Source organism: Brachyhypopomus gauderio, unplaced genomic scaffold (assembly GCF_052324685.1).
Source record: "Brachyhypopomus gauderio isolate BG-103 unplaced genomic scaffold, BGAUD_0.2 sc40, whole genome shotgun sequence".
Lineage (NCBI taxonomy): Eukaryota > Metazoa > Chordata > Actinopteri > Gymnotiformes > Hypopomidae > Brachyhypopomus > Brachyhypopomus gauderio.
In genome coordinates, this window is record NW_027506868.1 from 3,232,434 (window position 1) to 3,255,072 (window position 22,639).

The 22,639-nt window shown below is 43.1% G+C and overlaps 1 protein-coding gene across 1 annotated transcript in view; it reads right to left on the reverse strand.

The window, feature by feature from the left end:
- Positions 1-22,639, reverse strand: part of doc2g (double C2-like domains, gamma) — a 111,975-nt gene that overhangs the window by 21,544 nt on the left and 67,792 nt on the right. The window contains exons 9-10 of the mRNA XM_076985401.1: positions 5,014-5,095; positions 4,818-4,914 (exon numbers count right to left, since the gene is read on the reverse strand). Coding sequence (XP_076841516.1) covers positions 4,818-4,914; positions 5,014-5,095 — 179 coding nt within the window. The remainder of the gene's footprint in view (positions 1-4,817; positions 4,915-5,013; positions 5,096-22,639) is intronic.

The window sequence follows — 22,639 nt, forward strand, 5'->3', positions numbered from 1 at the left end:
CACCTTAGAGAACAAAAAAATAATTTAAAATAACTATCAAATAAATATAAAAGTGCACTGTTAAGAGAACTCAGCAAAACAGCCTTTACAGCCTTAAAGCCTATAAACAACTAAAATATCCAAGTATCAATTTCAACTTGTTCTGCACCGTTCAGCACCATACTGGACTGGGGGAGCGTGTTGCATGTTGCGTACTGACAGTCACGCTGTCTACATTGTGATTAAGAACAGGGCTGCACTCACTGAAGGCTGAATTATGATAATTACAAAATTCGAGAGGTGCATGACCTCGCGAAGTGACAGCGCGCGGGGACCTTGCGCAGGGGCGGAGCTAACACGATTACGTCATTGTCGGCACGCGGAACCTCACGCCAATCGCGACGCGTCAAGTATAAACCAAACTTGATGCGGCTCAGGGATTACGGCACGTGCAGCGCCGTGCGCAGTGCCATAGTGCCTGTACATTTAAATTGTAATGGTCCAATGATGGTAATTTAAAAACCAGGACATTTCTTCACTTAAAAAAAACCTGGGACAGTACGTGAAATACGTCCCGGGAAATACGTACGTTTGGTCGCCCTACACAGTAGACAAATCATTTTTGGCACTTACAGTTAAACTGCAGTTAGTAGCGAATGACTATATGCATATTACTATTACGAGTGCCATCATATTGCTTGTGTTTTTCAGATTTCATATGAGAATCCAGCGCTTTACAGCCCATTGTACCAAGTTTGAATGTTTTTCGGCAAGTTCACATCGCGCCTCATATGAATCACTGGAAGGTTTCAGCCAGCCACAATATTTTTCATCCTCCAGCCACTTCACTGAATGGACATTTATCCATTAAAGCATCGGAGCCTTGTATTGTTGTTCCCGCCACAGGCCTCAAATAAGAAAAGCAGCTTGCCAGGCAGCTAAAGCATCGTCTGCTGTTTCCACCTGTTAGGTGACGTACTACTGCCATCTACCATGCGTAGTATACGGCTGTTGCGGAAATGATTATTGTGGGATATACATCGGTAAACTAAAACAGAAAAATTGAGCAACACACTTATTTAATGCCTCCCCTCCGAAAATTCCAGACATTTTAAGACATTTTTAGACCTTGAATATGTAAAACTAAATTTAAGACATCTTAAGACTTTTTAAGCACCCGCGGGTACCCTGCCACCACTGTAGCTGCCTTTTACAAGCCTTGTGTATGCATGGAGCCTTGTGTATGTGTGTGTATGTATGTAGCCTTGTGTATGTATGTTGTGGGTGTATGCGTGTAGCCGTGTGTGTGTATAGCATTGTACGTAATTGTGTGTAGTCGTGTGTGTGCGCGTTTGTGTGGCCTTGTGTATTCATGTATGTTGGTGTCTATGCATGTCACCTTGTGTATGTATGTAGTCATGTGTATTTGTGTGTGTAGCCTTGTTTGCGTGAAGACTTGTGTATGTAGCCATGTATGCATGTGTGTCCGTCAGTGTTAATTTTGACAGCAATTTTTGATTGTTTTAGTCTTAGTCTTTTGACTAAAATGTCATTTAGTTTTAGTCATAATTTAGTCATTGGATTTGTTTTTAGTCTTAGTCTAGTTTTAGTCAACTAATTATCATTAGAATTTAGTCGACTAATTATCAAAAGAATTTAGTTGACTAAAATATAAATTATGTAATAGTCATTATATACACTTGCACAAAATGAAACATTTATTAACCAGTTACAGAATATTATTGTTTGTATGTGCAATATATACAAAACAAATTTCCAAACAACTTTATTGACCTGAACTTATAGTTATTGAGCATAACAATAACAAAACATTGATGACCAGTAGGCCCGCTCTACCTGAAAATATATGGAGTTTGTTATAAACAATACATATTATATAAAACTGGGTGCCGTAAAAACAACAATGCCATAGCCCACAGATGTCATTTCATTTGTCGTATTTTTCCCGACATCATCATCCCACATGATTTACACACCGTCTTCTTTTTCTCAAAGTCAAAGTCTTATCTGTCTCCCTGCTGACATTGTCGAGTTAACTTCGAGTTGAATTTCATGAGTGGCAACAGTTCACAGGCTAGTACCCACCCAGCAACATGACGTTGAAAAAACGTCAATGCTATACGTTGAAACTACATTCATTTTTGGTTGAAAGTGAAAGGTGAAAAGACGTCTTTTTCAAGTGGTTGAAAAGATGTTCATGTGAGAACGTATATTCTACGTACATTTTTGGTAGAAAGTGAAAGGTGAAAAGACGTCTTTTTCAGGAGGTTGAAAAGACTTTCATGTGAGAACGTATATTCTACGTACATTTTTGGTAGAAAGTGAAAGGTGAAAAGACGTCTTTTTCAAGTGGTTGAAAAGACGTTGACGTGAGAACGTATATTCTACGTACATTTTCAAGACAAATTATTCAATACTAAGAAATACAACAAGGGCATAGAATCAAGGCTGTAATGCTTGGGAACAGGGAGGGCGTGACAACTGCAAGTTTAAATAATATTTATTGGCGAAAACACAACAGGAGATAACACGCGATAACACTAACACTGAAACAAACTAACATGAAAGCACAACCAAACACACTTAAGAGAAATAAATTAGGGTAAAATCAGGGTGTTGTGGTCTGGTAGCCCCCACCTCCCGCCCTGCTAGGAGCATGTTTTAGGTGGTCTCCCACAGCTCTGCGGATTTCAAAATCTGTGGCCTTGCCATCCCATTTCTTGACAGCAGCTGAAACATAAAGAGATACGGATCAGTTGTGCTGTAACACTTACGTAGTTGAACACTAAATTTCAGATCTTCAAAGGCGGACTAAATAAAAATGTTGGAATATTAAACATGTAAATTCAGGTCAATTTTCAGAAATATAAGCCCCAAATATTCAGTTTTTGTCAGCTATGATTACTTTTTCTAACTTAGCTAGCTAGGTTAGCTAATGCTAATTTACCTCAGACTCCACCAAGTGGTTAACAAATGCTGCAACGGACCCTACTAAAACCGTCACACTCACTTTCTTAGTGAACCATTTTAATAACTCACGTCACATATATTAAAATCACTAGCAAAAACTTCAGTCAAATGCATATTTCTTATTTATTATATAAAAATAAATTATATAATTACTCACACTGTTCAGTTGTGTTCGGGCGCTCCGTCGAAATAACGCATTGGAATCGGTCAGCTGTTTTTCCAGAAGACCCCGCCCCTCTTCTGCTCCTCGCCCAAACATTGACTTTTGAGTGACCGGTCAGTCAAAACAAGCCACTCTGGCGTGCTCTCTCCTGAAATTCTGTCACGAACGAGGATTTCCTCAAAACTCCTACAATGTTTGAATTTTTCGAACAGCAATGATTAGTTCAAAAGTTTTCAGAAAGACTAATATAGGTTTCTACACGTTTTCACCAGTCTTCTTTTTAACGGCTGTGTTAGGGCTACATTTGGTCTGAAACAGACATATCTTGGGTTAAATTTGAACCAAATCAGACGGACGAAACACAGCCCAATTTTCAACGTCTGTTTTTGGGCTAAATGCAGGCCATGACGGGCCGACCAGATTTAGCCCAAAAAACAACGTCCATAGGACGTCTGGTGCTGGGTGGGTATGGTCTTCCCGGGTTCTGTGCAATGTGAAGACATTAGTACTGATTAGACGGTTACCCGGTTTGTCCGCCTCTCCGTGTGCACTAAAGTAGTTACGGTTGGATCTCTTATTAACTTATCCCTACCTTTCACAAAACTAAATCAGGTCTGATTGTCGTCGCTGGCCAATTTTCGTCTCGTTTTTATTCGTTGACGAAAATGTCCATTATTTCATCATCGTTTTTATCCCTTCGTATAGTTTTTATATAGTTATCGTCTCGTTTTCGTCATGAAAAAAAAGGTTTGTTGACGAAAACTATGACGAAAATTATTCGTCAACGAAATTAACACTGGTGTCCGTAGTGACACCTCACATTGCTCATGTTCCTTGTTATCGTGTTTTGCTTTGGTTTTGTTTTTCATGTATTCTAAATCTGTTTTTAGATTTTTAGTGATGGTTATTTGACCATGGACAGTTTAAACAACCATGATAAAAAATTTGCCCCTAATAGGTTTCACTCCTCTCATCATTTACTTCTACTTGCTCCGTGTTACACAAATTCCATTGACAATTCCTGATCTTGCCTTTCGCAAATAAAAAACCTTGTTGTGGTCCTGGACAACCAGCTGCAATTCTCCATTGTCATTAGGTCAAGAGGGTCTGCTAAATATGCAAATGTAATTGTGAATATGTATAATTTAAAATGCATTTTTATTGAGATCTCCGTCTGCATCGATTTTGTATACTCTACTACAGGGGTGCCCACAAGTTTTCAGCTTGCGAGCTACTTATAAGATGACCAAGTCAGAAAGTCTTGTGGGGGGTTGTGAGGTGGCAAACGTAATTTGTTGAGCGGATTGCAGATTGGCTACCATGAATGTCAATAAAAATACAACCGTCAGTGCAGATGTGCGATTCATCTACTACTTTTTAATGTGACGCGATCTACGCACATTCCTTTGCGATCGACCGACACTTCCTTCACGATCGAGCGACGTAATGAGCACCCCTGCTCTACTACATTTGTGATAGATGTTCCCTTATTGATCTCTAAAGTGTTCACTGTTTACACAGTGAATGTTTCAACCTTTCTGAGAAAAAATTTAACTGGATATTGAGGTTGGACTGGTGCTCAGTTGTGACCATGTGGTATATGCAGATGGCAGCTGCAGATGTTTGCTTGTTTGAAGTCCATGCCTGTGTTTCCTTCAAGAGGGGTGTGGCTTACAGCACTCACCAATGAAATCATTGCTCATTCCCAGGTCATAGTCCCACACGGAGATCTCCAGAGTCTTCTTAGCCAGCTGGTCATGGGCAATCTCGTATGTAAACTCCTATGGTAGGGAAAACCATGTCAGATTTGCTGACTTTGCAGTGTGGTTTACACCGAACAGCAGTATAAATGATTCTCAAATTGTTCCTCATTTTCTTACCTCATTAAACTCTGGGTTTAATGTTTTTTTCTTAACTGAAGTTTTATACTTTGACTTCTTGCCCATATCTGGTTGAAGTACACTGGGGAGAGAGAAAAATAAAACGTAGAATGGTCAAAACAACGTAGAATCAGGAGATGGTGTTTGAGCTGAAGGTGGAGAGGTTTTAGTGGATATGCCTGTAGGCCATGGCAAAAAGCAAAGCGTGAACTAAACTGGTAAGAACAGCAGGTTACATAAATAGTGGACAGGTACAGCAGTAGAAGCCCTTCCTTGGGTACACACACAATCCCAAACCTACAGGGAGGCACACTGGGTTTTAATACTGCTGATGGGAACGAAGAATGATGATGAATGGGACAGAGCCGTGAGGACAGTAGCTGGAGCAGACTGAACAGAGAAACACCCACATGTACCAATTTTCAAATACCTACAAATAGGCAGAACAATGGAATCATGGATTACAAAACAAAATTAGAATATCATGAAATTTAGGTATTTTTGAGACAAAATATAAAACTAACAAAAGACAAACTGTCAGAGCTGGCTACAGGGCTGGTCCTTCTGTCGCCACCAGGAGTACCCCACAAGCCAGACCTCAGCCCAATCAGTGGTGATGGCCTGCACCTGTTGTCCTGGTGTTATAAGGGAGACAGATGCAGTGTCTCACCGCTGAGTTGTCTGTCTTCTTTGCTGCCAACCTTCATCCCATTTTTCTCTCTCCGTTATGTCACATCAAGGTGTCTTGCCACCCTGTCTGAGTTTTGATTTAGTTTTTTGTTTCTCTGTTATCCTGTCTTTTCGAGTACTTGTCTCCTGCGCCGCTCCCTGGCCTCTCTCAAGTTTTCCTCCTGCTATCATTTTTCCTATCCATTTGGTTTTGTTTTTGGGAAGGGTTTTTTGTTTTGTTTTTGAAGCCAGTTACTTCCCCTTGCGACCTTTGTTGCTCTTTGGTTTGGTTTTCTGTTTTTCGCATTTAACTCATTCCGTGAGTTTTTCAGTTCGCCTCCGTATTCCGTGTAGAATATTTTCTGCGATTGTTTTCCATTTTCTCCTGTTATCTGTGTTGAATATTTCTGTGATTACTTTCAGTTCTCCCTGTTATCCGCGCTGAATATTCTCTGTGAGTATTTTTTTCTCACGCTTGTTGCGTTGCTTATTACACAGACAAGGCACTTGGGTCCACTATCATAAAAACTCAGCGTGGGATTTTGCCTACTACATCCTCCGCCCTTACAGAACAACTCAGCCCAAACATGGACCCAGCTGCGTCCTGTGAGATAGAGGGATTGAAAGTTGCACAGGCGATCCTGATGTTGAGGTTTTTTGTTGCAGTGTTCCCTCATATTTGAACAGCAGCCACAGCCTCCACAGCCTCCACTCAAGCCAGCACCCTTATATCCAAGATGTAGTATGTTATAGAGGCCCCTGGGGAGCAACCGATGCAGATAGGGCACACTCTATTTGATGCAGAGAGGAGAGGCAGTCACGCATACAAGAGGTTCGGTGCTTATACTGTTGTAAGGGAGGACACAGACATGACAGCTGCCCCGACATTCAGGGTAAAGGGCAGACCCACCAATAGCTGGGGAGGCTTCGGCGGGTCTCTCTGGTTCTTCCCATTCTAACCCTCCACCCCACTTTCTCTTGGCGGGGTGGCCCTGAAAACATGCTTCTCGTGCTGATTGACTCGGGGGCAGCTGGCAGCTTTATAGAAGCTTCTTTTGTGGCCTCCCTTGGGATCCCACTCGTGGACCTTGAGACACCTCTCACCGTGGCTGCCTTTGACAGAAGATCCATTAGGTCTGGGAAGGTGTGTAGCCAGACTATTTCTCTGGACATGAGGATAGGGGGACACAGAGAACGCATAACGTTTGTGATCAGTGCCCCCAAACTAGGTCTCATTCTCTGTCTGCCCTGGCTCCAGCACCATAACCCAGATATTGACTGGCTGCGTCTGTCGGTCAAACGGTGGGGCTCTCTGTGTCAGACAACCTGCCTAGTGGCAGGATATCCCAGAGCCACTATATAGCCGCTAACTCCCAACTTGCTCAGTGCATACAATCTTGTCAGAGTACGTGAGGGGGATGAATGGATGACTGCATTCATTACCCCCTCCGGCCACTGCAAATATCTCGTAATGCTGTTTGGGCTGATGAATGCCCCAACCGTCTTCCAGCGGTACATAAACTAGGTTTTGAGGGAGGCCTTGGACCACTGTGTTTGTTTACTTAGATGACATACTGATTTACAGGTCAATCAATCGAAGAACACATCGAGCACGTCAAGAGGGTTCTCCAGTTGTTGCTGGAGAACAACCTATACATTAAACTTGATAAATCATCGTTCCATATGGAAGAGGTCTCATTCCTGGGTTTCCACGTCTCTAATGGTAAATTGGTCATGGACCCGGCTAAAACCAGAGCCGTAGCCTCCTGTCCCACTCCCACGTCAGTCTGCCAAGTACAGCGCTTCTTGGGGTTCACCAACTTTTATCGCCGGTTCATTAAGGACTATGGTTCAATAGCGGCCCCCCCTCTGCTCTCACCAGTAAAACTCTCAAGGGTTTCAAATGGACCACCCAGGCTGCTTTTGTCCCTTAAGGGACAGTTCTTGTCTGCTCCCGTACTCTGTATGCCGGATCCTGACCTCCCCTTTGTTGTGGAGGTTGATGTCTCTCAAGCAGGGGTAGGGGCCATCCTACCCCTATCCCTCTTGGCCGTCAAATTGGCCCTTGAGGAGTGGAGGCATTGGCTGGGGGTGCCAGACACCCTTTTGTGGTCTGGACTGACCACAATAACTTGGCATATCTCCAGCAGGCCAAGAAGCTCAACCTGAGAAAGGCCAGGTGGTCACTCTTCTTTGAAATGTTCAATTTCACCTTATCATACCATCCCAGGTCCAAGAATGTTAAACCCAATGCCCTCTCTCGCCTGTGGGAACCTACCTCTGTTCTCCCTAACCCCAAGACCGTGATTCCCCCCACCAAGATTGTGGCTCCCTTCCAATGGGACATTGAAACCGCAGTAAATCAGGCCTTGGATCGGGATCACGACCCTGGGGGAGGTCCTGTAGGCCAGTTCTATGTTCCAATCCAAGTGCATGGGCAAGTCATAATGTGTGCTCACGCTTCACCGTTCGCCACCCACCCGGGCACACAGTGTACCCTTGAATCAATCAAGTGTCGGTGTCATTTTTGGTGGCCCAATATGGACCAATCTGTGGGCCGCTTTATTGCTGCATGTGCTGTGTGTGCCCGGGGGAAATGCCCACGATCCAAATGCCCACGATCTGATGTGACCCTCTGGCACTCGTCACTGGGCATGTCTCCCTTCGAGTGCCTTTACGGTTACGCTCAGCCTATGTTTGCTGACCAGGAGGGGGTGTGGCAGTGCCCAATGCCAGAGCTCTGGACCGCCGCTGCAGGTTGGGCTGGCAGGTTGACCTGATTTCGCTTCCTATATCCCCCGCCCTTAAATAAACCTTGCAAAAAAGAACAAAATAACTATGAAAAGAGTGCAAGATGTGCCATACAATATTGACAATGGTCCACCAGTGAACATGCACAAGTAATCAGCAATGTCTTCAACAATATGAACCACAAATGCTACAACGATATGAAACATTCAAAACAACATGACCTAGATCAGGGGTCGGCAACCCAAAATGTTGAAAGAGCCATATTGGACCAAAAAAACAAATATGACAAATGTGTCTGGAGCCGCAAAAGCCTTATAATGAAGGCAACACATGCTGTATGTATCTATATTAGCTTACTATCAAAATGACTGTTAGCTACAACTTTTGCCAACTTTTCAAGATCACTTGGAGTGAGATTTAATCTTTTTTTGGAGGGGGGGGGTGTAAAATGGACACAAATTAAGTATTATATCGCGATCGATCGTTCGCCAGTAGTTGGCGAACTAGTAACTCGTTGAATTATAGATGTAGATCAGAGATAAATCAACTAGATTTTTTTTTCAGCGTGAGAAATCGGATGCATGATGTGTGAAGTCAAATGCGTGTGTCATTTGACTTGGCAACCCTGACATAATGAGCATTAATGATTAAATGTTTATTCTCCCTGCAGTGTATTCTGTAGAGAATGACACACCACGTGACTGCTCTGTTGTAGGACGCTGCCTCAAGTTTAACTTCATTACAACATTAATGAATTATGTTTCATTGATTTGAGGAAATTAAAGAAATTCAATAAATCGATTGTTGATGTTGTTTTTATTTTTACGATTCAAAAAAATAACAACAAAATGGAACGTGCATAACATGCCCCTTATTTGGGCACTAAACAAAGTGCAATAAAACGCGGGCTCTGTTTATAAAAATAAAACCACAACCCGTTTAATGTGACTTCTGTTTTCCGACATCACTGGTCAGCTTCTCAACATCGGGCATGTAAGATGTCACTTTAATCTTGACGCGGGACTGCAAGCTCTCATCTGCGAGGCGGGTGCGATATTTTGATTTGATGTAGTTCATGTTTGAAAATATCTGTTTGCACAGGTATGTTGATCCAAAGATGGATAATACCCCAAATGCATATGTGTTCATGTTCCTATAATTGTCAGGAAGAGCATTCTATGTGTCATAGACAAGTTTCTCGGGTGTTGGGAGGCTTTAAATTTCGCTCCATCTGTGGCTTTGGCCAAGCTGAGATTTCTCGTCCTGCTAATAGAAACGTGTGTCACAGGCTATGACGCAAATCTTCGTTGACATAAATGTTGAAATTTAATTTCGTTAAGAATGTTGGTGTCATGTTTGTCTCCTACAAAAACTATATTAAAACAAATATATATATTTCTCTCCCCCATCTTTTTACATTTTCAAACATTTTTGGAAAAGCTCCAGGGAGCCGCTAGGGTAGCGCCAAAGAGCCGCGGGTTGCCGACCCCCGACCTAGATAATATGTTAAAGTAAAATGTAGAAAACTGAATAAAAATTATTTCTGGGATTTACAATACAAAAAAAACAATACAATTGGTTACATCAAAACCTGTTAAAATGTCAAAACCTGCAAAGCGTATTCTGAAGACCTTTATAAACATCCAAATGTTCAGACTTTACATTCACTTCAGTCCACAATAATAGAAAAACTCCCATTTAAAATAAACAACAAAAGATAACCATTGTCCTCTAGATAACCATTGACTACTCTGTTACTATTTAGGAATTAAAGGGAAAACACAATCCTGACCAGAGTTGTATAGTAACGAAGTAGAACTACTTCGCTACTGTACTTAAGTACTAAAATGCTGTATCTGTACTTTACTGGAGTATTATTTTTTTCTCCTACTTCCATTTTTACTTCACTACATATTTTCCATCAGTTTAATACTTTTACTCCGATACAATTTTTACGTGCTATATACAGGACTGTCTCAGAAAATTAGAATATTGTGATAAAGTGCTTTATTTTCCGTAATGCAATTTAAAAAAATGAAATGTCATACATTGTGGATACATTACAAATCAACTGAAATATTGCAAGCCTTTAATTGTTTTAATATAGCTGATTATGGCGTACAGCTTAAGAAAACTCAAAAATCCTATCTCAAAATATTAGAATATCTTGAAAAAGTATCCTAGTAGGCTATTCAACTAATCACTTGAATCGTCTAATTAACTCGAAACACCTGCAAGTGTTTCCTGAGCCTTGAAAAACACTCAGCTTGGTTCAGTAAACTAAATCTCAAGTATGGGGAAGACTGCTGATCTGACTGCTGTCCAGAGGACCATCATTGACACCCTCCATCAGGAGGGTAAGAAACAAAAAGAAATTTCTCAAAGAGCACAGAGTTCACAGAGTGCAGTTTCAAAGCACATTCACAAAAAGTCTGTTGGAAGGGGGAAATGTGGCAGGAAACGCTGTACAACCAAGAGGGATGACCGCAGCCTTAACAACATTGTGAAGAAGAGCCGCTTCCAGAATTTGGGGGAGCTTCAAAGACAGTGGACTGAAGCTGGAGTCCAGGTATCAAAAGCCACTGTTCACAGACGTGTCCGGGAAATGGGCTACAATAGCCGTATTCCCATGGTCAAGCCACTTCTGAACTCAAGACAACGGAAGAAGCGTCTGACTTGGGCTATGGAAAAGAAGCACTGGACAGTTGCAGAGTGGTCCAAAGTCCTCTTTTCAGACGAAAGCAAGTTTTGTATGTCATTTGGTAGTCAAGGCCCCAGAGTCTGGAGAAAGGCTGGAGAGGAGCAAAATCCAAGTTGCTTGAAATCCAGTGTGAAGTTCCCACAGTCAGCGATGGTTTGGGGAGCCATGTCAGCTGCTGGTGTTGGTCCACTGTGTTTTATCAAGTCCAGAGTAAATGCAGTTGTGTACCAAGAGATTTTAGAGCACTACATGCTTCTATCTGCTGAAAAGCTCTATGGAGATGATGCTTTCATTTTCCAGCATGATCTGGCACCTGCCCACAGTGCCAAAACCACCAGTAACTGGTGTACTGACCATGGCATTGCTGTTCTTGATTGGCCTGCCAATTCCCCTGACCTGAACCCCATAGAGAATTTGTGGGGTATTGTGAAGAAGAAGATGAAGACACCAGACCCAATAATGCAAATGAGCTAAAGGCCGCTATTGAAGCATCCTGGTCATCCATAACACCTCAGCAATGCCACAGGCTGATTGCCTCCATGCCACGCCGCATTGATGCAGTAATCTGTGCAAAAGGATTCCCAACTAAGTACTGAGTGCATTAATGGCCATTTTCAAATGTTTGATTTTGTTTTGCTGTTATATTTTTTATTTTTTTACTTGGTCTGAGGAAATATTCTAATATTTTGAGATAGGATTTTTGAGTTTTCTTAAGCTGTACGCCATAATCAGCTATATTAAAACAATTAAAGGCTTGCAATATTTCAGTTGATTTGTAATGTATCCACAATGTATGACATTTCATTTTTTTATTGCATTACGGAAAATAAAGCACTTTATCACAATATTCTAATTTTCTGAGACAGTCCTGTAGTTACTCGTTACAATTATAAACGTGTTAGCTGGCGCTGTCACCGTGTCAAGCGATCAGGCTGTCTTATGAGAAAACTGCGCATTCTCCGGTCGCATCTCATTTACTCTGCTGCTGCCTTCACTGAACACTTGAGCTTCGTAATTTAGGTTCACTCGACACGTCGTGACTGCCGCAAGGGTCCGCACGGCAAAAATGACGCAATCTCGGCGGCTCCGCCCATGCGCGTTGACCACGCTCGCGGTCGCGTCGCGAGGTCGTGCACCTCTCGATTTTTGTGCGTGCGAAGTTACAAGGTAGAATTCATGCACTTGTACGGAACTTTGACGGTCAAATTTCTGTATTTTCCAGCACCTTCAGCTTAATTTACATATTTATACAAATACACATTTATTCGAAATTATTCCAAATAATTCGCTTTTTATCTCATTAAAAGAGATGGTACCGTGTTTGGTAACAGCAGAATAGCGCAGTAAGCACTAGTTAGGTTAGATATCTTAGCTAACTAACCTAATTATGTTCATGACATTAGCTGGCAATAAAGGCGACGTGCTGACTAATCGTGTCCATTCTTATAGTGGAGTGTTTTTATAGGGAAAGGGCATTTAATGAGGGTAAACGCAGGGCAGTAGGCTCACCCTTAGAATCCGACAGACGGATTTTACGTCCAAAATACACCTCGTTTTCTCAGCTAAATTAAGGCGAATTTGTACTTCTGCGTCAAACCTACGACATAGCAAGACATAGGTTATCTGTTTTTTGTGTACGAAGTGTTAACCCCAGTTTTTTAAGTACATACAGAACACTTGTACTTGTGATCTTTGACATCTTTGATTTGTAAGTGATATATAAAAACTAATGATAATCAAACTGTGATGGCTTTCTTTAATTAATTCAAAACACAATACTTGTACTTTTTACTTTCAGTACTTGAGTAATAAATTTTAGACTAAACTACTTGCAATACTTAAGTACAAAAAATGCTGAATACTTCTGTACTTCTACTTAAGTAAAGTTTTTAAAGAACACTTCAACTTCTACTCAAGTCAATGTTTTGATAGAGTACTTGTACTTTTACTCAAGTATGGGTCTCGAATACTTTATACAACACTGATCCTGACTTACAGAATCACCTACAAAATGAAATACAAAGTATAGCCAAATCACAACTGGCCTTTATAAAACCACTGAAGCTAATACAAGAAAGTGGAATTTTCACCATGAACTGGAATAGAGGTCTGAGTACTCCAATATACACTCACCTGCCAATTTATTAGGTACACCTTGCTAGCACCGGGTTGGACCCCCTTTTGCGTTCATAACTGCCTTAATCTGACCATGTTGTTGCTGACCATGTCCATCCCTTTATGGCCACAGTGTATCCATCTACTGAAGGCTACTTATGGCATGTCTCTGTCATCTCAGAATTCACTGTACTCAAATGGTTACTCAGGTAGGCTGTGGAGTTGACACGATGCTCAATTGGTACTAATGGGCCAAGAACATGCCAAGAAAATATTCCCTCATACCATTGCACCTCCACCTGAAAAATTGATTCAAGGCAGAATGGATCCATGCTTTCATGTTGTTGATGCCAAATTCTGAACCTACCATCCGAATGTCACAGCAGAAATCGAGACTCATCAGACGAGGCAACATTTTTCTTCTATTGTCCAATTGTCCTCAGTTTCCTATTCTTAGCTGACAGGAGTGGCACCCGGTTTGGTCTTCCGCTGCTGTACACATCCGCCTCAAAATTTGATGTGTTGTGCGTTCAGATATGTTCTTCTGCATGCCATGGTTGTAATGAGTTATTGTTGCTGTTATACTAGCTCTAACCAGTCTGGCCATTCTCCTCTGACCTCTGGCATCAACAAGGCATTTTATCTTTTTTGGACCATTCTCTGTAAACCCTAGAGATGATGTGCATGAAAATCCCAGTAGTTCAGCAGTTTCTGAAATATTCTGACCAGCCTGTCTGGCACCAACAACCATGCCACATTCAAAGCCACTTAAATCACCTTTCTTCCCTATTCTGATTATCGGTTTGAACTGCAGCAGATCGCCTTAGCCATGTCTACATGCCTAAATGCATTGAGTTGCTGCTATGTGATTTGGCTGATTCGACATTTCTGTTAATGAGCAGTTGGACAGGTATACCTAAAAGTGTCTGGTGAGTGTATAACAGCAATGATCCATTTCACCCAAGTAAGTACAGAGTTAACTGTGTAATTAGCAGTCTGGGCTTACACTGTAATATTCAAAATACTAGACTATTAACATACTTAACTGAACATTGTTACGTGCCTGGTCTTCTTTTTGTTTGTGCTAGCGGGTTTTCTTGCAGGTTTTCCACTAGAGGGCAAGCAAGAAGATGGTATGGAAGACAAGTGCTGCTTCCATGTGACGATGGGACGACGGGATTGGCTATTTCCATAATTGGTTTCCGTTTATAAGAAGTTCTTGCTCCTGGTACGGTGGCCCGTGGTGTCTTGTTTTTCAGTTCATCACACGGTCCTCTTTGCCAAGGCATTGCATAGTAGGGTGTTTTGATTTATGTCTGACTTGTGTATTATCGGATATAACCGATTTGAGACATTAGTCTGTTTTGGGCGCTAAGAGCTAAAGAGGTGTTTTAATGTGCCTTATGAGCTGTTATAGTCTTAACCAGACTTTGTGTGGGTCCATGTTCTCTCATTAAGTTGTTGTTTCGTTTGTATTTTGTTTGGGTGAGTGCCTGTTTATTTGAATCGTCCTTTTTTCCTGTTTTTGTGAGAGGATAAGGAGTTAGGGAGGATTGGTCTGTGTTTATTTGGTTATTTCTTTTGGTTTAGGGAAGGGGGTGGGGGGGGAGCGTTTAGCTTGTTTTTGTTTCTTATTTTGGCACGAGCCCTTCCAAACGTTATCTCCTTAAGTTGTTTTGTTGCTTACAAAGGGTTGGAATACAGAAATTATAAAACAAATATAAAAGTTGTTGTACGAAAGAACCTTACTTGTGTGGTGTTTTGGTTATTTATGTTGCGTCATTTTAGTATGAGCCATCTCACACTAAGGTCCGTAACAACATATTGCTCCATACTTACCAAAACATCAAACAGGCCACGTTTACCTTCACTCAAAAGCATGTCCACAACTAAAGGGAATATTTCACAGACCTGCAAGAACTGATTGATTCAGCACAATGAAACATTCATCTAGATACTTCAGAGTGGTGTGTTACTTTAAGTGAAACGTTTTTGATTTAATTAAATCAAAACATACTGACAATAAATGTGCAATCAAACTGAGAACAGAAAAATATTTATCTATTATAACATGCAGTGCATCAAAGTTGTCCCCTAACCCCTAACCCTTCTTTTACTCCATATTCTTTCTCCATATCCATATTCTTAAACATTTACAACAAATAAGCCACAATTCCTCAGCAATCAACATTTAATCCCACTAGAACAATTTTGTCATAATTGCGCATTAGACATTAACACCAAATATGTAAAAGTATGATTTTTCATCAACAAAAAGGCAAAACAAAATTCCACTTTTGTTTTGATGGGATTGTGGAATTGTGGAATATAATTACTGACCGTGAACTGGTAGAATGAGCAAGGATTTATTATTAAAGATCTAGCAGCACTTCCACTCCACCAATTCAGATTTGACTAAAATATTCAATGACATCATTAAGCCCATGCTTCTTTAAGGCAACATATTTTTATGGGGCACAAATCCCACAGAAGAAAATCATTCAATTTTGGAAAAATTTGAGTAAATCATGTTTGAATAAACTTTCACACTCTCTCTCCACCCTCCCCCCTCTCTCTCTACACTCTCCTCCTCTCTCTCTCCACCCTCTCCCTCTCTGCACCCTCTCTACCCTTTCCCTCTCTCTCTTCACCCTCTCCCTCCCTCTCTTTCTCTCTCTCTGCATCCTCTCTCCACCTTCTCCCTCTCTGCACCCCCTCTCTCTGCCCTCTCCCTCCATCTCTCTTTCTCTGCACTCTCTCTCTCTCTCTCTCTCTCTGCATCCACTCTCCCTCTCTCTCTCTTCCCATGTTTAAAAAAGCTGTAAAATTCCATTTCCACTTACCCCAGGCACATCCAGACTGCTGTCACCATGCAGCATATCTGAGCAACTGCTTCCACCCACAAACACACCCCAGACCATCAAAGAAAAACATCACCTTGAAAACACACACACAAAAAAAAAATCACACAAACCAAATACATTTGAATGCTACTAATGAACAGAGAAACTGTTTTAGATTATTTGATAAAAATAGTCCCAAGGAATGACATGCCTAAACAGACTTCTACAGACGTAGTGCCCATAACCATGAGACAGACACCGGGCATCATAACCATGAGACAGACACCATCACACTGGGCATAATCAGAAACCGTGTAAGTCCAGAAAGGAATCGACATGCAGTCAGATCCACTCAGGAGAACCAGAGACAGCTACCAAACCAAACACTGAACCAGAGAACCAGAGACAGATACCAAACCAAACACTGCATGTGTATGTATGTCTACAGTGTGTCTACATATGAAGCTTTATTATATTTATTTATTTTACTTTAATCTCTACAGTTTTATTACTATTAGAATATCTGATAATCACTTTGGCAAAGTTCATTTCATGTCATGCCCATAAAGCAAGAAATGTATCACTTACATAATAATAATAATAATAAGCTAACCTAAGCTAGGCTAAGCTAAGATAAGCTATGCTTTCCAGAACATACGCGATAGACTCTGGCGAAACTGAAGCAGTCGTGGATTATTTTGTTAGTTGATATTGTGATTGCATATACATTTGGACATCATAGAAAACAAATGGCTTACTTTGGCTGGAGTTTATGTTGAACCGGAAGTTAGCATGAACAACAGCTACGAAAATCTACGAAGGAGTCGTTTGTGTTTGAGTGTAAATAAACAATTTTGCCAAAGAGAATTCATACTAAATATGACCTAAAAATTTGATTATAAACAACTCTTGTCCTATTATTAACTTTTATGTTATATTATAACTTCATTTGGAATTTTCTGGTCTTTCTTATATAATAAAATAAATGTCGCATGCTCTTGATGATGGGCCAGTGTCTTGGATCAGGGTGTGCCACATTTAGACAAGGGTGTGGCACTATGGACATTCCTTGGGACATTTGATGCACAATGTTGTGTAACTCTTCAATAGTTACATGTATGTGCTCAAAATTTTTTTTTGTCAGACAATGCCCTATTGAATCAGAATGTAATGTACTGATCAGGCAGACAAGGATGTTCAGGGTGTGCTGTGCTGTACAGAGGGACTAGGCAGGGAACGACGTCTAGGAGGAGAGCAGAGTTCGGTACACAGAAAGGCAGTAACACGGAAATAACGCTTGGTACGTGGCATGGCAACAATACTTCGCAACCCAGACGAGAGAGGAGGAAGTTTAAATAGTTGCGAAGGGAAGAGACAATGAGCAGCAGGTGAACCACATCTGCATGTAGATCATGTGCTGTTCCTGACAGTTCCCCCCCTCTGACGAGCGGCTCCAGCCGCAACAGATCGGCCAGACGGGGGGGCGGCCACGATGCCTGGGAGCAGGGAAGTTAGAATGAGCAGCATGGAATTCAGCGATGAGAGTAGGGTCTAACACATCCCGCGCGGGGACCCATGCCCGTTCCTCGGGACCATAATCCTCCCATTCTATGAGATACTGAAGCCCACCTCGACATCGACTAGATTCCAGGATGTCCTGAATGAGGTAAGCAGGGCGACCGTCAAGTTCCAGTGGCTCAGGTGGCTTGGTAAGCGGCGCGGCAGCAGACATGGGACTGTAAAACACAGGCTTAAGCAGTGAGACATGAAAAGTGGGATGAATGGGATACTGAGGAGGGAGCTGCAATTTGTAGGTTATGGCATTGTGTAACAAAATAGGGGCGGGTGTGACGCAAATGCAAGAATATATATATATAATTTATTACAGACGACCAGAAACAGACTACGAGGCATACAAGTATATACGTAACTGAAATCAAGGAATCACAAGACGGCACAACAGAACCACAATCTGACAGAACTATTCATGACTAAAAAAAAGACCACACACACCAAACAGTAAGACAGAACTAGAAACCAAGGAGGACTAAACGAACACAAGGCTCAGGGTTATCCGCATGGGAACAGCTACCACTAAAACAAAGCATAGGACTACAGATGGTAACGTAACGAAAGACACAACCGAAAGACAACTAACCGACGACACCGAGGGGAAGCTACAGAATACAAGGGGACCGAGCAAGGAAGACAAACGCAGACACAGAATAACACTGGAACGCTAACGGGCATAGAAAACACGAAAGAGAGATGGCACAGCAGAATGAGGGCAAGGAGTACTCACAAAACAAAACCACGATGACCGACACGGGAGTGAAATACCAGGGGGTTTATATACACAGAAACAAGACGGTGAAACGAGACTCAGGTGTATGTGACTAACGACGAGGGTGTGACAGACAGAGGGAGGAACGAATGGGAGCGGGGAGCTAGGCTGGACCAGGGAGGAGGGAGAGGCTGGACGTGACACATTGACTCGACTCAAAACCTTGAAGGGTCCAATGTATTTAGGACTAAGCTTCATGTTGTTCTGTCGCAGGTTTAGGTTACAGGTGGACAAACACACTCTCTGAGTGGTAGACCAGAGTGGGTAGGCGGCAATGGTCAGCATGGAGCCTCTAAGTATGCAGGGCACGGCGTAGGTGTATGTGGGTCCACTCCCATGTTCGCACTCCCATGCCCCGCGCCGGGATGTCTGATGGAGTATTATCCCAGGGAAAGAAAGCCAGTTGATAGCCATATACACATTGGAAGGGGGTAATTTTGGTGGAAGAATGTATGAGCGAATTACGGGCATATTCAGCCCAGGGTAAATATTTGCTCCAGCCGGTTTGAGAGACACAGTATTGCCTTAAAAATCTCCCTATTTCCTGATTCACCCATTCTACCTCTCCTTAGACTGAGGGTGATACCCGGAGGTAAGACTAACTGCGACCCCGAGTAGCTTACAGAATTGCCTCCACAGCTGTGAGGTGAATTGGACTCCACGATCAGAGACAATATCTTCCGGTAATCCGAAGACACAGAAAATGAATATGAAAACGGCTTGGGCTGTTTCCATGGCAGTGGGCAGCCCCGGAAAGGGAATCAAGTAACACATCTTCGAGAATCTATCGACTACTACTAGAATAACCATATTCCCCGCGGACTTGGGCAAATCGGTAATAAAGTCCATCGCTATATGACACCAGGGTCGGTGTGGAATCGAGAGTGGTAATAGTTTCCCTAAAGGGAGTGTTCGGGGGGTGCGACTCTAATATATGCTGCATGCTAATATATAGTCCCACACATCGTCTTTTAGGGACGCACACCAATACCGCCGTGACAGGAGATGTGTTGTATGTGTAATTCCGGGGTGACCAGTATCTGCGGTGTCGTGTGCGAGTTGTAGAAAGCGCACTCTTAAGCCAGGTTCACACTACACGATTTTAGGCTGGTTTTTCAGCAGCATCTAGCTACAGCCAATGGGAACGCGGAGAGAGGACCGCGGCACCGCTGAAGATATCTCCGCTCGACAGTCGAGGAGTACACAAGAATAATGGCTACAAGAAGCTCTCGCTCTGGTTGGACACAAGAAATGGAGGAACAGTTAATAGAGCTTTGGCAAGAGCACCAGTGCCTTTTTGACATATCCAGTGACCTGTACCACAACAGAGTCGAGAAAGAGAAGAGGTGGTGCCTCCAACACTCTCTGCAGAACCGACAGTCCCTATGCCTTTATCCATCGTCTTGTCCATATTCATTTTCCTTTTCTTCTTTCTTTTCTCACTACAAATCAGTGCAGCGACAACTCTGATTGCTTGTTTTTTGACGTCCATTGCTGGTTGCTGGTTCTCATGAGAGTTTCGTTTTCATGTTCTCGTGTTTTTGGACGGCAGCCAGATGAGTCGGTGATTCCCCAGTTGTTTAATTCGTGAGCCCGCGTCACTGATCAGTCATGTAGTGTAAAAGCCACAACAACTGAAAGACTCGCGATTACAGCACAACCAGTCATGTAGTACGAACGGCATAAAAACCTGATGACTGAAAAGTCGTGTAGTGTGAACCTGGCTTTAGTGACACAGGAACGTACTGCTTTCCTTCAGGGCAGTCATCAGGACTAGGATCACCTCGCAGAGCATCCTCCATTTCACCTTGCAGGTTCCAACGAACAGCAACTAGGAAACAGGTGCAAGGCAGTACATACTCCGGTACTTTGTCCGTGGGATCCTTTTCATGAATGCGTGATAGGGCATCAGCTTTCGTGTTCTTCGAACCAGGCCGGTAGAAAACAGAAACTAAACTGGGAGAAGAACAACGCCAATCTGGCTTGTTGGGATTCAGTCGCTTGGCCTCTTTCAGATATTCCAAATTTTTATGGTCTGTGTGGACGACAAAGGGATGTTCAGCTCCCTCTAACCAGTGTCTCCATTGCTCTAGAGTGAGTTTTATCGCTAGGAGTTCAAGGTTACCGACATCATAGTTTTGTTCTGCCGGTTGCAATTTCTTTGAGTAAAACGCACAAGGGAACAATTTAGGGGGATTTCCTTGGCGTTGGGAGAGAATCATCCCCACATCCACCTCTGAGGCATCAACCTCCACTACAAAAGGGACATGGGGATCAGGTAGATGCAGAATAGGCTCCGGGGTGAACGCTCCTGTGAGCAACGAAAACGCCCGATCAGCTTCAGGTATCCAGTTCAGCCGTAGATGTTGCCCACCCCAAAGGAGGTTAGTCAGCGGAGTGGCCAGTGAACCAAAACCCCTGATGAAGCAGCAATAGAAGTTGGCAAATCCTATGAAACACTGCAGTTCCTTTCTCATTTGGGGCACAGGCCATTGTGTGACAGCCGACACCTTGTCTAGGTTCATAGAGATCTGCCCAGGGGATAAAGTGTAACCAAGGAAGGTCACGGAAGTCCAATGAAATTCGCATTTCTCTGCTTTGGCATAGAGGCGGTGCTATAGCAGCCGGGCCAGTACTGCAGTGACGTGACGGACATAGTCTGTGACGGAGGTGGAATATATCAGGATGTCATCAATATAAACAATGACAAACCTCCCTATCATGTCTTGGAATATGTCATCCATGAATGCCTGGAAAAACAGACGGGCTGTTGGCTAGCCGATATGGCATTATGAGGTACTCGTAGTGGCCTTGGGCAGTGACAAACGCAGTTTTCCATTCGTCTCCCTAACGAATATGAATCAGGTTACATGCACTCCGCAAGTCCAACTTCATAAATATACGTGCCTCTCTGAGGCGCTCTTGTGACGCAGAGATGAAAGGAAGGGGATATACGAACTTGGAGGTGACAGAGTTTAAAGAGCGATAATCTATACAGGGACACAGCCCTCCGTCCTTCTTCTCCACAAAGAAGAACCCTGTGGCTACGGGTGACGTGGAGGGATGGATAAACCCCTTCTGAAGGGCTTCTTCTATATATTTTTCCATTGCTGAATCTTCAGGACAGGACAAGGGGTAAAGTTTCGTTTTACGCGGGAGCGGGGAGCCGGGAGCCGGGCAGCAGATCAATGGCACAGTCTCCTGGTCTGTGTGGTGGCAGATGACTGGTGCTTTCCTTACAGAAGACGTCTGCATAACTTTGATACTGAATGGGAATGGCAGTTTCGAGAGGGGAATCAGGGCTTTCTATGGACGAGCACCGGAGAGGTAAGTGCATACAATGCTTGAAGCAGTGAGAACCCCATTTGCGTAATCTCTCTAGCTCTCCAGGAGACAACTGGGTTATGTAGAGACAGCCAGGGAAAACAGAGAACAACAGGATCACGGGGTGACTGAACAGTCTCGGTATGAAACAGTCCTAACTGGAGCGTGACTGGTACCGTACACTGAGTAATCAATCCCTCACCTATAGGTTGGCCATTCAGAGCATTAACTCACAGAGGAGGACTGACTGACGTGGTGGGAATGTGCAATCAGCTGGCCATGTCAACATCCAGGATATTACCTTTGGCCCCAGAGTCTAAGAGTGCTGACAGGTGAGTAGACATGCCCCCCCAGACGAATTGTACAGGCACATTCAGTTGGTTATTACGGTCCAAGCAGAAAACTTGGTTGCTTACGCATCTATTTGTGGGACTTTCCTCCCCAGCTTGAGCCGGCGAACTGGACAACGAACACGGAAGTGGCCGCTCTCACCGCAGTACAGGCAGAGGTTCTCCTGTAGACCCGAGACGGAGGGAGAATTTCTCCAAGACATCGGACGGCGAGCGAATAACAACTTGTCGACGTTCATAGCTGTTTGAATGAACTCTGACAGCGACTGCCCTTTACTGCAACAGATGAGCTCCACTTGTAAATCCTGCCCACGGTCTTGAGGGCTGGTTCGCTCCACACGCTAACTGTGGCCAGGGTGCGGAACTCTCGGGCATAATCCGCTGCACTACATTGCCCTTGATATATTTCGCATAACTGGGTGGTCAAAAACTGACTTGAACAACGCAGGGAACTGCTCTTCTGACTCGAGAGGTGAAACTTTGCTGTTCCAAAGGGCGGTTCCCCAGGCACCGGCCTCTCCTCTCTGCT